The following is a 17702-nucleotide window of genomic DNA, read 5'->3' on the forward strand; positions in this document are numbered from 1 at the left end:
AAAGGAGAGAAGAGAAGAGGAGACAAGGAGACTAGTAGAGGAGCAGGTTGCCTCCCTGTCACAGCAGATGGGCTAGGCTCCACCCCCTGTATCAGGTTACCTAGCGACAAGATACTGCCATTAACTCTGACCTTTGGACCTACTCCACACACACACACACACACACACACGCACACACGCACACACACACACACAGATTTGACGTTGTCTCTAATATCAATAAAGAAGGACGGACAGTAAAAATATTAAAACCACTACGACAACTCTGCTGCACATGCACATTATTTTATGAATACGTGTCTGAGGTACAATAATCATAATAAGTCTTATTTTACGATAAATAAAAATAGAAAAGTGGTCGGACTGACCAGTGATGTCAGTGCGGACATCAGCCATCCTGAAGAGCGGAGCCACATGTTCTCTGTAGATGTGGACGGCCTCCTTCTTGTGGCTCCTGGGGTTGATGAACACCTTTAGATACTTTGGACGACTGCTGGATCCTGCACACACACATACACACACATATACAGACACACACATACACACACAAAATGCAATATTTTACAGTAAGAATTGTCTGTTTTTTAGTTTTTAGATAGTCAAGTAACGATTGGATTTTCATTGCGATGTCAAATGGTGCTGATAAATAACAGCTTTGCAAATTGTGCAGTACAACAACATCCGTTTTATTTAATAATGATTAGGAAATGAATTATTGTATTTGTATTGATAAAATACCCAAGTATAAGTAATTTAAATAATGTACTCTATGTTGTTAAGAGCGTCACAAAGTTAAACCACTCATCATTTCCTCTCAATATCTATTTATGTTGCTTTGAAAAACATCTCCTTAAACACACAGATGTTTTATGTGACTCACACACGAGGAGATTTCACCGCACACACAGATGTGTCGATGCCGTAGCCGTTATATAAGAAGGTTGATGCAGGAAACATGACACCACAGATATTGCTGTCTGTTCAATTCTCATGGTTAGTACTTTTAAAATCGTTTAATCACCATATTCCAAGTAGCAATATTAATCGTTTATGTAATGAAATATCAATACTTTATTAAGATTAATTTATTAAGAATCAAGATGGAGAATGTCAAATACCTGCTGTATGCTATCATTCGTGTGTGCATGTAGCTCAAAAGAAGTGTTACAGCCATTAGCACAAACAATGGCCCTCTCGATGTGTCCACATTTGAAGCTTCTCAAATGTGAACATTTGTTGCTTTTCATTATTTTATATGTGAGGATGACAGACCGAGTGACTTCTGGAATTTGAGGAGGCAGACAAGCAAGACTTGGTCCAGCTTTAACGTAAATTAATGAACTCCACATAACCTAATCAATCACGTGCACTCAACTACACGGATGTTCCACGTGCCCCCCCCCCCAACAGTCAATGTCCTCTAACCTTTGTGGAGGACATTGACTGTTGGGGGGGGCAATCAACCTGCTCTAGGTACCATGTGTACAGGTGACACCCATTAAGGCAGACTCCCTCCCGTATACTTGATCTAACTTGATGATGTCACTGCTGACATCATCCCCTGTATGAACACTAGGCCTCGCTGCCTGCTTTCCCCTTTAGCCTCTAGCAGACCTGCTGGGTATGGATCAGTACTCAAGACACAGACTTGGGGACAAAGGTGACCCACTTTGTCACATAGCTGTAAAATATATTAGCTTGAGGCTTTAGCTTTAGTGTGCTTACGAGGAGTAGACGCCTGCACACTGTTCTAACGTTGCAGAGGCCCGGTTGATGCAAAATATTCACCATATCGTTTAGCAACAATACACACAAGTGCTAGACAGCAATAAATGGTTTCATCTCCAAATTGCAGTCACAATCACACACCCCTTACAGCTCGTCATTAGGCAGATTCAAAGGCTGCCTTATAAACCCCCTGAGACGAGCACAGATCAATACACACACACACACACACACACACACCGGCTCCATTATCTAGATGATTACTATAATCTGTTCCCAGAAGGCTGTGACCTCACCCTGTTAATGACCCCACACTCATATACACAGTGCAACACCCCCTGCCGCCCCCCCGGCTCTCTACTGGATCCCACCCATTACCAGAGGTTCAAGCCCTTTTGAGGTTCCCTCTTCCCCCCCACAAAAAAACATGGGGACCCAAGTCCAACATTAACTAACGCAAATCCACCTCAGCATTTATAGAACAGCATCAGGAGCCAGTGTGGCACCAAATAGCCCTTCATGACCAAACTGCTCCATGCTCTACGGAACCACAGCATCTTAACCTCTGAACCTTTTTGTAAATTACTGTTTACATTTCCTCCATATTTAAAGAACTATGAAGATCAGGCAAACAGGGCCGAACACTGATATCGCTTTGTTGTTTGTATTGACTGTGAGCCTGCTGTTTGAGTGGATGTGATGGATTAATGTAAACGTGAGCAGCAGAGAGGAGACTGAAACAATCTTGTAAGCTCCAACGAGCATCAACATAACTCACCAACAGTTACCAAGAGGAGTCAAAACGATGGGATGTGTCCATCCATGGTCCAAATATTGACATGAGGTCAATATGTCAATATAAGCAGCAGGTGCTTGGACACACACCTCATGGAGGCCCTTCCGGTACTTTCAAATACTAAGCTCTTGATTGCCCCAATTAGCGTCAAAATTCGCACTACTTTACGCCACAAGTCAAATGTAAACACTGAGCCATGGTGCACACATTTACAGACTGTACATCAATATGTCGGAAGTTGACAAAAATAATATCGTTAGAATATCACGGAAAATAAAAGACGCTTCTTATGTTTCCGGAAGTTACCTGAGAAGCATCAGGTTTGAAGTTTTTCTTCAGTCTGAATGTTTATGAGTGACAGCAAATGGCTAATTTGGCATACTAGTGCCAAATAGCCAAAATGTCAAAATGGGCCGCAAGAATATTTACATAGTGCCAGTATTTTCTTTAGTTATGGCACTAAAGAAAATAAGGATCGAAACGGGGCCTCTTTGTCTCTTTCTCTAAGTGATTGTTGTATGACTGACTGATGATGGGGGGTTGGGGGGGCAACACACACACAGTCTCATAGGAAATGAGGTCATTCAATTTGTTGATATGTTTCTAAGAAGAAAGGCAGACAGACAGGTACATGTGAAGAGATCAAGTATCCATCAGATCATCTCCCTGCCTCGGCCGGCGGCAGGTTGCTATGTCGCTGCTAAAACGTTGCCATGGTAAACAATCCCAGTGTTGTCAAGGAGAAGTGTTGAGTTTCTGAGAGAGGACCGAGGAGAGAAGCTGCTGGATGTTGTTGACAAAAACAGATTGTATCTTGGTGCACAACACCGAAGGTCAGCGGACAGAAGTAATAAAATACATGGAAACACTGTCTACGCAGACAAATGGACAAGACTTAACCCGAGGGCGAGCAATGTATTCAAGCAACATTTATTGTTCTTATTTTTTAAATTAACAACAGCAGTGAAAAAGTCAAAGGCTGTCATAATAAAAGAAGGAATCTGGCGTCCTTGGCTGGCTTGGATAAATAACTCATCAATTAATCTGTTTCTCATCTGTAAAACAAGCATTCTTTTTTCCAGCTCCAATGGAAAAATTACTGATTTACTGATTGTAAAGTGAATATTTCAGGCTTTGGACCGTTGGATAAAAGAAGCTTTTTCCCTCTAGGAAACCGAAGGACATTTTCCTTCACTTATGATAAAAATGGTTTCATAATCCCCAACGTTCGGATTTGGGAAGAATTAGTACTCTTGCAGCTTCCCATAAGACTAGATGTTACGGTGATTGGGTCGTTCCGGTTTTATTTGTATTTCCCTGCCTGCTGTGTCCCTCGGGGAACTTCATTTCCTCCCTGGTGCGTTTTTTCCTCCCTCTGTGACTGCCGGTCTCGTGCCTGATGGTTTCCTCCTGTGTCCAATCACCTTCACCTCCTCAGTGTATTTAAACCATGTGTGTCCCTTGTCGTTGGTTTGTTTGTCATTTTTGGTGCTAATGGTCCCATGAGCTTGGTCCTGTCGAGGCATTGGGTATCCAAGCTGTTAGAAAGTTATTTTATTTTTAACCTATTTGGACTTGAGTCCTTTTGTTGCCTCCCCGATACTTAAGAGGCTTTGACACAATATGACCTTTTGAGCTAAATGCTAATGTCTGGATGCTAGCATACTGGTAACAGGTATAATGTTTAGCATTTCTGCGCCGCTTTTGTGTGTTTTTGACGTGACCGGGGCCCAAACCCACTGTCCCCCTAATCCCTGAACCCTGACCCCTCAGGGACTTAACCGACATCACCTGGTAGGAGGTGGAGTGTGAGAGTCTGTGAGGGCTTTAAATGGGGTAACTAGGACGAGATAGCCTCAAAAAATATGATTTACAGTAAAGAGCATTTATATTCTACTTTTCACTCTGATTGGAACTTGCATCAGGCCCTTTCTCATAAAATGAGAGGTCATTTTAAATGTTTTCTGACTTTTGTCAAATCTCCATCTTCAATTCTCAACGTTTAAATGTATACATTTTAAGAATAGTCTTGATGTCCTTTTTGATAACTAGCAATGGAGAGAAAAGATGTTTTGGCTTTTTCCCAATGGCGTTCTGTAGAGTTTGATAGACAAATCCATCACCAAAGTATTTTTTCTATTCTTTTCCAAATGGTTTGGTACTCTGAACCTCTCTGATGGTTACCTGTACCAAACCGCGGGTCGCGTTAGTTTTTGCACAACTTCAAAAATGCTCATGAAACAAGTGGATGGAAACACCTCAAGGCTCGGTAGTTTTCAAGGTCTTTCTGTGTAATCCAGTATTTTACACATTTCTACAGCCTAGTGTCTGTCCAGCCAGGGGTTTAGATATTTCTGTCTCGACCAAAGCATTAGACTGACCGATGGCGTGGCCATCATCGCCACGCCAAGAGCCACACAGCTGGCAAAGCTTAAAATGGAAATATTATTCACAGCGCTCACTTTAAAAACTCTTTTTTTTTCGTGTGGATGCAGCAAAAGTCCGTCGAAATCATTGAGTTGCCAGGATGCAGCAAAAACGGTGTGCAAATAAACATGGGATGAAAGGGTTGGACATTTGATAGCTGCTGTATATTCATCAGGTGGATGGGTGGGTCCCTGTATGTGTGCTGCTGTGCAATAAAGGTTGTGTCCTGACAAACTAATAAAAGTTGAATATGAAGGAGAGAAAAAAGGGGGACCGGTTTCTCTCTTCGTGTCTCTATGGAAACATTTGCTGACTTCATGCAGGCATCAGTTAATATGTAACAGACACACGAGGCCATAAAGCAGTTTATTCATTCCTCCTCACAAGGAACCGTCTCTTCAGCAAACAGTTTTATACTCGTAAAACCCTCAGAGAAACCAATTACTGGGATTCTGTTAAGTTGTTTTACAAACGAAAAAGTATATATTATAATTAAAATGGTTGGTTTCTTTTAAAATGATTTGGTCATTAATTATTGTTCGAGAAAAACAAATCAACAGTTTCCCCATTATTGCAGATTTGTTGCTTATCTGAGTTTTATTTCATAAAAAGTAAAGAACATTTGGATTGACTGTTCAGTTTATTCTCATTTTTAACAAGGTTCTTCTTGAGTCGGACATTTTTATTGTAGTGTGCTAACTTAGTCGTGAACCAGGACCTTTAGTCCGTGGAGTAAGTAGCTTGTGTGCAGTAGGCTGCAGCTGTGAATTGGACTTTCCATATACATTTCATATATTTAGTGCTACGCAATGATCACAATATGTAATCATTAATTTCACAGAGTTTTTAGGATTAATTGCAAAATTAAATAGTTAACTAAAAGTAGTGCATTCAGCAACAAATAAGGTGCTTTTCAAGAGCAGAATAACCTTAACACAATAGCAGTTGGAGCTGTCTTTAAAATTGATTTAATCAAATCAAATATAAAACCAAAGCTTTTCTTTACCAGTGGCAGAGTATTTACGTTTTATCTAGTTTAGAGTTAGAGTTAGAAATAGGAATTTTCTCACGTCTTGTGCGTATTTAAAAACTCAACAGTTTACAGTTTACTTTGGTTACATCAACTCCTTGTCTGTATGCGCATTCAGAGCCAGTGGGTCACATTTTTTCCATATAACAATCATTTAAAAAAGTTGTGTGTTACGTCAATGGTCAGCGTCAATGGCGGTCATGATGCTCATATCAGTCCCAACCGCAATTACTCTAAAACCCTGGACTGCATGCCCAGCCAATAGTAGCCTTCAGTTAAAAATACGATAAGATATATAAGATATATATATATAAGATATATAATAAGATATATATATATATATATATAATAAATAGAGAAAGAGCGTGTGAAAAGAGGAACCAAAATGTACGGATGAGATGAAATGCTACAGAAGCAGATTCCTGCTGGCCGCGCTGTGTGCTGATGGCGTCACTTTGACCTTAAGGCACGTCACTGTACCACCGGGTCGACCAGACTGGTTTCACCTTGTCGAGCTGAACTCAAACCAGCGCCTCTGTGAGCGAGCGGAAAACGGACGTTAGATTGACAAGACAATTGATCTGGGAGGAGTCACGGCGGGCGCTGGTGCCCTGGGCGAGCTGCGTCTGGCCGTCCCGTGAGCTCCGCCGGGGCCGCCGGCCTGTCAGTCTGTTGTGCTGTTAAACAACTGCAGTCAATCCATCCCGGCGCCTGACTGCATGTATGGAGGAACGACTATACAGCATCACTGCCGGCCTTTTGTCGCCCTGACTGCCATTCACTCTGCGCGCAGAGTTCTGCAGCTGCTTCACACAGCAAACCGCTCTCTGGAAACAGAAAAGTTTCCGTCCACCGCCAACCATTGTGCTGCTGAATGTTTTCGGACCCGAGGGGTTAAGAAGCGGCGGAGGTGGCGGTGTCAGCGGAGGGATTGCCTGCTCGGCGACGCCACGATTCGCACAACAATGAGCTTTTCACACTGACCCTCGGCTGGAAAATAGGCTTAATGTCTGCGCTGCATCAGAGCGGCCTGACTGTTTACTTTCCTCACACACACACAGGTTCCTCCACCGCGGTGTGCAAAGTCACAAAAGCCGTCACAGTTTGACGTGTGGTGTGACCACGCGAGCTGACACGCGACCTGCGAGCCATTCATGTGTGCGTGAGTGAGAGGCGAAAGACGACCCACTTAAAAGAAGTTGTGACTTGGCTGCAGGGCCTCGCGGGTAATCTGGCTTGACGGCCCGGCGGACGGGACAGACGGACAGGTGACCGGCGATAGCGTGTCACGCCGATGACACGGTGAGCAGACAAAGGTTGCGCGTGTGACCCGAGGCGATCCATGGAAGGCTTGTGACGTCTCTGTTGCAGTGGACAGAGAAGAAAACCCGAAAATGTAAAGCGTTTTATTGTGAGATCCATACAAACTGAGCTCTAACAATCCCATTGTGTGCTCAGTGTCGGCCAGGCGACGCCCACTACCGTGCACCTGGGAAACCGCAGTCTGGGAACTTCAGCAGCAGCAACATCCACAATTTGATCAAACTGTCAGGAGGTGGTTGACGCATTGAAGTCACGCAGAAAACTGCACGAGCCTGTGACATATTATCAGCTGCTAAAGTCGTCGTTGGAGAAGCCGGTTAGCAAGAAGCGACGCATTTTCTAAAACAATTCATTTTCCTTTTGGAGACTACATGTTGTAGCTCCACTTTCTTTGTGTTGTCTGTCTGACGCGTGATGCAGAGCATGCAGTGTAGCGTTTATTAAAGCTTTTTACATATTATTTTGAGAATAATCACTTTCTGAGAGTTTGAAACAAGGGGCAAAAGATAGATAAATGAAAGATGCCTTAATGCTCAGGTATAGGTTAACTCTATGGATTGGTGATAGTTCTGTGGGTCTGTTATTATGAGTCGAGTGATGCATTTTACATTACATAAAGGGACAATAGGATAGTTTACTAAATGCACGTAAATCTGACTTTTCCTTTAGTGAGCAAACAAAGAAGCATTTCTATTTCATAATTGTAATCTATCTCATGAGACAGCAAAGTCATAATTATAAAATCCATACGGATTAAGGTTGAACGTGGATGTCCACATAGCGCCGGTTTCCACATGCGTGTCGGTTCAGACATTAGTTTGTCTAATCTCTCTTGCAGACGACATGACTCAGTTGCTGACTGCACTTTGCTTAGTGAGTCGTGCTGAATGTGTGTGTGTAATCTGAGTCTCTTTGTTCTGGTGGATTAGCAGATTGTCCCTACTGTCTGACGAAACCCTGACCCGCCTCATTAACCTGAGTGATGACCAAGCTGATGGAAAACAGTGAAATTATAACCCCAGCCGCTAGCACACACGCTGATGCACTTAACTCTAAGTCCACGCTAAACTGTACAATACCATGTCAGCGCTCCAGCTCCTGTGAGGGGGACAAGAATGACCCGCCGCATTGAACGGCAATCCATCCAATAGGCGTTGGCATAAAAGTATTACACCGCATTGTGTGTAATCATCTTACAGTGTTGACGCTCAAAGTACTGAGTCATGTTTCCAGTGTCTTGCAGTTCTTATATAAAACAAAAAAAGCTGACAATCTCACTATTGGCCTGGATTTGTTTTCCTCATTGCGTCCATGATATTGACAGCGGCTCCGTGTGGGTCTGTTCTCTTAAAGGGATGCACACGTAGAAAGTGTTCACTTCTTCTTCATCTGTTGAAAATGTAAAAATCCCCAAATATCTAAAACTACCTCTTTTCCTGGGGGCGGTCTGATTATATGTGTGTTACCTGTGAGCAGCTCCTTCAGGGTGTTGTACCAGGTTTGTGTGTGTTCTGCGGACGCGTTGTGGAGGTGCAGAGTCTCCTCCTCCAGCCGCTTCCCCCTCCTCCGGCAGCAGAACAGGGCCACTCCGAGGACGGGACCCCCCGACTGCTGGCCCACCGCTCGCCGCCGCTTCACCTTCACCGCGAACACGTCGCGGAGCAGCAACACGCCTGGCTGCAGCGCACACGCCTCACCTACAGGGAGAGAGGTGGGGTCAACACGCAGTACCTGAACACAGCACGCAAATAACTTTACTAAGTGATCATGACATAAGGATTGTGTTGCTAACATCTGTTTAGTCAGGCTGCAAAGGGAAGGTTTCCCATTATTTTGTCTCATTCAGCAAATGTAATCATACTGCTCTGGTTCATCTGTGTCCACATTACATAATATGATCCCAGTGGTCGATGGCAGCTTCACAGCAGGTCGACTAACATCTGTACATGAAAAACAAACCAGATTTAAACCTCTTATACTTTACAGCCTGGCAATAGAGATTTCACTTTTTATTTTGAAATGCAGCTATAGTTCAAAGGCATTCAGGTGATCATTGTTGGACCATTCAATAAAGAGCAAAGGAGGCATTTCTTGTTATTATAGATTATTGAATCAATCTAATTTATTGTTCAGATTTTGCGTAAACTATGGGCCAAAGCAGATGTCAAAAATGATCTTGTTAAGAATTGTCTTGTGTCAAAGATTAACAATTATAAAAGAATTGATGTAGCGAAAATATGAGTTGAGTACAAACAAGTCACTCTAAAGGCAGTGAAGAATCCTTCAGTTCACAACCGAAATGAAATGACAGATATATATAAACGAGATATTAAGCAGCTTCTGTGCCAACAGATGATGAACTGAGACAGCAGTAATTAAACCAAACAAACATACCAACAGTATGAAATACACAATGAACAGCTTACAAGTTCTCGGAGGGGAAAGATCCATTAGCAACAAATTAGATACGATGATAGCTGATTAACTACCCTTCTCTGTGAAATACCCTCCTGCCGTTATCAGATACCAAAAACCCTGAACCCCCCACCCTCCTCCACCCGCAGAGGCCAGCGCCCATATGTCAGGGTCACAGTATGTGTGGTGCTGGTCTGTCTGCTGTTGTTGCTTCACCCTCTGCTCAATCACATTTTAACAGATTCAAGTGATGCACAAAAGGACAGTCCATCGTCATATTAAAGGAAGTCAAGGCATTCAGCAAACATACACAGAAACATCATAGTTTCTTTGCCGGAGACAAGGTTTATGAAAAATTCATTCTGGCCTGTCACAAAGTTGCTTTCAATTCATTTGCGGAAATCAACTCGCTATGCGTTAACGATAAAGTACAGCCTCTCGTACCTTATCGCTTGAGTGCAGCGTGAGACATCCTTTGTCCTCAGACCCTGGCATGGAAACAGGACTCCGGCTGAACCATCACAGTTAATGGCCTAAGTTGTAATATCAGTTGTAAGCTCAGGCTTTGGACACCACTCTTTGCTGATGGTGACAAGGGTTCCACTGTTTCACATGCAGTAAAATACTTCTGTAGCGCTGCAGCAGGGTGTAGCGCTGGCGTAGGGTCGGTGTAGAGTTCAGTCAAGAAAGAGGGATTTTCATTGATGAATTATTTAAGTTGATAATTAGAATAAGTCCATGTCGACACCCCCGACCTCTCATTGTTTTCTGAATTGTAGGTCGCACTTCATCTCAATAAGGAACAAGGAAATATAAAAAAATAATAATAATAATAAATTGAAAGAGAGAGACAGATTGTCCATCTGTCTCTTAAAGATGGTAACGGTGATCTGAGTTGAAAGAACCCACAGAGTTTCTGCTCTCTCTGATTCTCACACACACACACACACACACACACACACACATTGCCCGTCACAGGTAGCAGATGGAGATGAGTTCCCCATCATGCCCTCACCGACACACGGGGCCAACCTCATCAGCATTTAAACACACACACACACACACACACACACACACACACACACCTGTATATACATGTAGAGTGTACATATATATGTGGGATTCAACACTGTGCTTCTGTTCCCTCTCTGGAGGTCTTACCTTCTCCTAATTCCAAACTTAAAAGTTTACAAAGTAGATAAACATGTACAATTGGCATATCCCTACAACACACATGCAGATACACACGCACAGCCACACACACAGTGGCAGTCCGGTTCCATGGTGACCAAGCCATGTGGCTCACGGTGGGTAATTATGGATGATACCTAGTTTACACACACAACTCCCCCCACACACACACACACACACACACACACACTGAGGCTGCAGCGCTGCATTGCTCCTCTTGTGTTTTGGTGACATTGATCATGTAAACTACTGCTCTCTGATATTGTACATTGATTAAAGTGATCAGCCCCCCCTTCTTAATTAATCTAGGTGGGTGTTTTCTGGTGTGTAATGGAATTATGAAGTGGTTCATTTCAATGAATCACATATAAATGTGCAGTTGATGGGCATGATCTTTCCTCAATGCACAAAGGAAACCGGGGTACCTAAAACAAATTGCAGATCTTTTTAGATTAATTTATGTTCATTTTCACTGAGAATGGCGAGTGTCCTCAACGTAGAAACACAAGACTTCCCTGGATAACAATCGTAGGTTTATGATCTGGATACCAGCTTTAACAATTTCAACTTGGTTTATTTCATTTTCAAGGTCTAACTAAATACTGCAGTACCCTTCGCCAGGCTCAGCCATCGTTGTCATGGAAAGGATGACTGAGCAAAGTCAAAATGTTTTGTTGTTGCCGTTGATCAGGTGCTGTTGTGCTGAATTCATCCAAAATTGACACAAAGCGTGTGAGTAAATGAACGTAACATGCAATTGGTATGATTCGTTTTGTCAACAGTCAACAGAGTGTATGTTAACAGCGTACATCACAGAACCCAAGCTTGGTTGATGTTTGTAGTGAACGTCTCCCCTTAAAATTTTTCAAAAAACAAATTATCTAACAAAATTGTTACTCCTTTGCACGGACTTTTCAACCAGGAAAGCTTCACACCGTTCGGGAATGCGTTCAAACTGCAGGTAGTTCCGAGTGTCAGGTCTTGACAGACAGAGAGGCTGCTGGGTGTACCGGGATGCATTCATGTGTACAAATAAACAACAACAGCTGATGCATTTATATAGAAATATCTAATCAACACACACACAGCATGCTGACAGGCTGACTGAGTGTGAGTGTGTATGCGTGTTTGTGTGAGAGTGTGTGTTAATCTCCTCACACTGAGAGACTCTAATAACCCCCCATGGGCCGAACCAACTGCTCTATACTACTGCCAGCACGCACGCACGCACGCACACACACACACACACACACACACACACACACACACACACACACACACACACACACACACACACACTTACACACAGTTTTGGCTTAATGACATTTAGTTGGATGAAATACAGCAAAACAGATTGGCTTCAACCACACACACACACACACACTGTATTTACACCTTCATGCTTCCCCGCTAACGAGTTCTGTTTGAATAGATTTTAACTAAAAGTAATCCCACAATATATTGGCAAAATAATAAATGAAATACCACAATGATACTCAAATATAACCAAAATATTGCCACAGGGTGACTACACCAGGCTGCGTTAGGGTGGGGCAGTATATTGATATTATATCAATGTTGTAATACGAGAGGGTCATCTTACATGGTGCATATTGGAATATTACATAAATATTGTCTTTGCCTGGTTTTAAAGGCTGCATTGCAGTAAAGTGATGCGATTTTCTGAGCATACAAGACTGCTCTAGCTGTTGTCTATTGTTGTTATTTACCTACTGAGTCATTGTATCCACATTTCTTTTAAAATGTTGTATATATTCTAAGTATATATAAAGAAGCAATCGTCTGCCATACACTACGGCCCTGCACTAAATCCTGTACACTAAACCCTAAAGCTGTGTCTTTCATAAGGGTGTTTTTGTTGTGCTTAGTCTCAGGGAAGCTGCAGATGTAGCTGGCTTGATATCGAGCTTCTGCCATTTCCTGTAATCACAGGAGAAGGGATCTCCTTGCTGTGATCCGAGCTGTAGGACCAACAGAGGATTCTGGTGGTCCTGCAAAGACACCTGTACCTGCAATCAGCTCATAGAAGGAATCAAGGAAGAATGAATAAATAAATAACTCATGTAACAATGTTTCCTCTCTTCCCCTCTGAGCTGATTTTGAGTTTATTGACGGATTTCAAAAACTCAACACATCCCCATCCATATCAACGGGATGGAGGTTGAGCGAGTCGCCAGCTTCAAGAAGAAGGCCCATCTGTCTCCTCCGATTCTAGAGAATTTCTACCGCTGTACCATAGAGAGCATCCTTACAAACTGCATCTCAGTATGGTATGGCAGCCGCTCTGTCGCAGACCGTAAATCACTGCAGAGGGTGGTAAAACCTGCCCAACGCATCACCGGTTCCTCACTCCCCACCATTGAGGCTGTCCAGAGCAAGAGATGTCTGCGGAGGGCACGCAGCTCTCACCCCAGCCACAGACTGTTTGCCCTCCTCCCCTCTGGGAGGCGCTACAGGGTGCTTCGTTCCCGGACCAGCAGGTTCAGGAACAGCTTCATCCCTGCTGCTGTCATTCTACTGAACTCTGCCCCCCACCCCCACACACACCTCCCTCAGTGACTGTACTTCCCCCTCCACCCTGGCTTGACTGCTACACACCTTCCTCCAGCCACTGAACATTTGCACTGTTATTGTATATCCATTTCTTTCGCCAAAATGTCCTTTTAGTGTTTCTGCTGGTAGAATGGGCTTTGTCTCCATTCCTTTGGCCTTTGAACTTCCTGTCTGCATACGTTGCACATTAACATCTGCTCCTGTTATTGAACAAATGTGTTTGTGTTTTATTACAAAATCCTAAGTGGTATCCATTCAGAAAATGTCCTGACTCAACATGTCTTGTTCTAAAACCGTCTCATTTGGTTGTACGGTTATTCATTAAATAGTTGAACACATTGTTAATTAAATTAATTGTAACTTGAATTGTAACTTGAGCTTCTAGTTCGACAAAACAAACATCAGCTTGTGGAGTGAAGAAAATAATGTTTATGACTATGACTTTTTTTTATCTAAAGGGGGTAGTGAGCACAAATAGAACAAATACTATCATTTCTCTTCATCTGTGGTTAAAGGAGAGTTGATGAAAAGCCATCAGAGCTCTCAAAAACATAACACAACATGAGCTAACTTTAACTTCATACCAAAGACATAATTTTCCATCTAATGTCTGTGGTGGTGCCAAGTCACAGATGTGGAGGTGGGTTTCTAAAAATAAAAATAGAATGATAATGACTGAATTTTTACTATAAGTTAACTGTGCAAAGTGAGCAAAGTTCAGACTCAAATCAGTCAGAATTTGTCACCACCGTAGTGTACATGTCATGGCACCCAATTAAGTGAAATGGTGGAGATATCAGATATTAAATATCAGGCACACTACCGAAAAATACGAGGATGATTTCTCAAAGAGCCCTGAAAGTCATCTTTGAAGAGGATGGACTATGTATAAAAACTGTAGTTAATAATACATTTTTTAAAAGTTAAGTATATTGTGAATACTTCATAAACCATCACCCAGACACTCATTTTAGCCGGTTGAAGCACCATTCTCCAGCATCAGTAAAAGAGGTTGCCACCAAGACATGTGCCACTTTCTTTTTTCTTTTTTTAAGCAACTCTGATAAAACAGAATCTACAGATTTAATAATAAAGAGCCGAGTGAAATGAAAGTTCATGAAAGTGGCAAAAAATGTTCAGAAGCAGCTGTTTGAATGATTTGAGATCCTTCAGCTGAATTAAAAAAAAACAACAGAAAGTGTCACAAGGATGTCTGAGACGGGGAGACAGGAGGACAAATCCAGTTTTAGCAACAAAAGAACACCGACATTGACAACAGACCTTCTCCAGAGCCAAGGGACATACATGGTTAAATACACAGGGAAGGTGCAGATGATTGGACAAAGGCGGAAATAATTAGGGACACGCCAGACAACCAGGCTGGATTTTAATAGTCAAAAAAGGACTATCCACTTTTCCTTGACCTCTGTGCAAAATACGTCACAGGGTCAAGAAAAGATGGTTAGGAGAATTCATGAGGAGTTTGGGAAAGACAACGTGGTTGTTCAGGGAATCCAGGGACACACGATTCAGGAAAATACCAGTAAAACACCAGTAAATACCAAATACCAGTAAAAACTGAAGGATGTAACACCAACAACCTCATAACCCAATGAATACTGTGTGTGTTTGTGCGTGTCTATTTGAGGCGGTCTCAACTTGACAGAACGCACACACACATCAACAGGACCACGACGACGGCTCGGTCACCATGTTAACTGACCTGTGGGGGTCTCCGGGATGATGGGGATCCACGTCAGCCTGGTTTGGGTGAGCAGGACGTCATGACTCTTCTTGCCCAGTTTGAAGATGCCACGGAGGACAACACAATCACTGACACACACACAAAACACATTTATTACATTAGTATTAATCTTATTTAAAACAATAAAGTAAGTCTAAATATGTTGTTGCTTACACATATTTGTCAATGAGTTAGTCAAGTTAATAGTCCTTACTCCAAGGATCCATTGTTTTAGACTTACTTACAGTGAGGCTTTTACTTTGAAAGAGTTGGTTAATACGTAATACTGATGATAATGATTTATTTCGTCTGACTCATCAGTTTGTTGTGTGAAGAAAACGGACAGCTCTGTCTTCAGAGTGGAACCAGAATCTGAAGGAACCTTCAGAACAAACACTCACCTGTGCTCCTCTTCCTCTTCCCCCTCTTCCTCAACCTGCTCTTCCTCCCGCTTCTCCTCCTCCTCTTTCTTCTTCTTTTTCCTCGCGCTTCGTTTTTCTTTCTTCTTCTTCTTCGTCTTCAAGCTGTCCTTCTGCTCTTCCTCGAACTCCTCTTCGGGCTGCGACATCTTTAGCGGTTTGACCGACGAACAAACAAAAAACCGCTTTTGTTGCTCTTTGATAAAGGAGGTGGCGGATGGGAATACGGTAAGCGTATCGCCACTGACCGGTTGTTGTATTTCCGGTGTGTGGTCGCTATGGAGACGGCGAGCAGCTTTACCAGAGATTTCAGGCTCGCGGGAGATCCACCGGTGTCTAACAGACGCGCGCGCTTCCTTGTTTATCCAGCGGGAGCGCGCGCACTGTGAGGATAAGTGATTGTGTCCCGGTGTTTGCAGCTGTGGGTCATTTTATAGCAGCCTGCTGTACTTTTAAACGGGCCGACTTGTAGTTCTACTTTACTTGAGCATTTCAAGTGTATGCTACTTTGAATTCTGTGTTTAATGAGAATAGTATTGTAGAGTATAATTATTGACAGGATATGTAGCCTACATACCCTATTAATGGTGCTGCTGGTAGTCGGGTTGCCAGTTTGATCAACAGGCCTGTGGATAACTGTCTGTCTGCGCTCATATTCAGCCTGTTTTTACATTACAGGTCATTTAGCCGACGCTTTTATCCAAAGCAACTTACATTACATTTTTAACCCATGGCTTTTTACATTTTGCCCGGGGAGCAATTAGCGGTTAGGTGTCTTGCTCAGGGACAAGACACCTAACCTTTTGCTTCACCAAAGGCAGAAAGTTCAACAAAGTTTTTATAAGTTCTAAATATTCATGTTCGAGTCCAGTGTTCAGCTCTTATAATACAACCAGGATACGGTGCCAAAAGCTTTTGGAGGCCGTTGAGTATGTGTCCATATGCATGACACATAACTCCAATAAAGAGCAGCGCATAGCTGCTTCTAAAATTGGGGCTAAATATGCAGCTCAAAGCATGGAGGTTATTAGCTTAGCTTAGCATGGTTCCTGGAAGAAGAGGGAAATAGAGAGAACGGGGAGCTGTTATTGTTGTAATTCCATGCTTTTGGCCTGGTAAACATTGGCTTCAAAATACCAAAATACACACATATCAATACCATTGTACCATTTAAGTCTACTGTACTACATACACTCTTCTTTATGATTTCAAATGACACAAACCAGCCATTTAGAGCGCATGGTGTTTCCTTGCTTTGGTCTAAGCAATTGAGTAGCCATCTTATGTCTGTCTGTGTGTGTGTGTGTGTGTGTGTGTGTGTGTGTGTGTGTGTGTGTGTGTGTGTGTGTGTGTGTGTGTGCGCGTGCGTGTGCGTGTATGTGCGTAGATGGCAGATGGCTGGATTTAAGCTGCATTAATCAGTGTTATGATCAGCCAACAGACTGAAACACAAAACCTCTATTACAAAGACTACTGCTGATGCTGCGATTGATTCTGCTCATACTGCGGACGCTAGTACAGTTATAAGCAGTGTGCATGATGTTTTTATTAAAAGCTTTTTTTTTTAAACAGCGTTGTACTTTTTCCAGAACACTATATCTATCTGTACATTTTTGTCATTATATTAAAAGCATCTTTTCTCAGCATTGTTTGCAGACAACTTTGTATTTTTCTTCCAAAAATCTCATAGGACTCAAAAGAATAGTTCCTGAATGCGTCTGTACTGTCGTCTGACTTTCTGTCCTTATTATTCCATTTAAAGAGGGATGCTAAATGGTTGGATATGGCCACCATATTGTCCCAGTTGACAGACAGACACACACACACACACCTACACACAGCAGGACGTGGTTTGTATGGAGCCGAGCTCTCATGCATAAACAAGATCATTTTCATAAATTAAAATCTTGCCCGCAGAATGAACATCTGTGCCTTTCGTACACACACACACATACAGCGCACACACTCACTGATCCTGGTTTTGTCCTTCAGTGTGAGATAATGTAGTTAAGGTGTTAACAGGGTTTTCTCTGTAAGGAAATATGTGTTCTCTCCTCA

General features: G+C 42.6%; 1 protein-coding gene across 1 annotated transcript in view; it reads right to left on the reverse strand.

Moving 5' to 3' along the window:
- The window catches only part of cerkl (CERK like autophagy regulator), a 24857-nt gene extending 8811 nt beyond the window's left edge, over positions 1-16046 (reverse strand). Inside the window, exons 1-4 of the mRNA XM_040201100.2 lie at positions 15627-16046; positions 15205-15314; positions 8768-8998; positions 369-500 (exon numbers count right to left, since the gene is read on the reverse strand). Coding sequence (XP_040057034.2) covers positions 369-500; positions 8768-8998; positions 15205-15314; positions 15627-15793 — 640 coding nt within the window. The 5' untranslated portion in view covers positions 15794-16046. The remainder of the gene's footprint in view (positions 1-368; positions 501-8767; positions 8999-15204; positions 15315-15626) is intronic.
- Between the last annotated feature and the right edge of the window lie 1656 nt (positions 16047-17702).

Source organism: Gasterosteus aculeatus, chromosome 16 (genome assembly GCF_964276395.1).
Source record: "Gasterosteus aculeatus chromosome 16, fGasAcu3.hap1.1, whole genome shotgun sequence".
Taxonomy (NCBI): Eukaryota; Metazoa; Chordata; class Actinopteri; order Perciformes; family Gasterosteidae; genus Gasterosteus; species Gasterosteus aculeatus.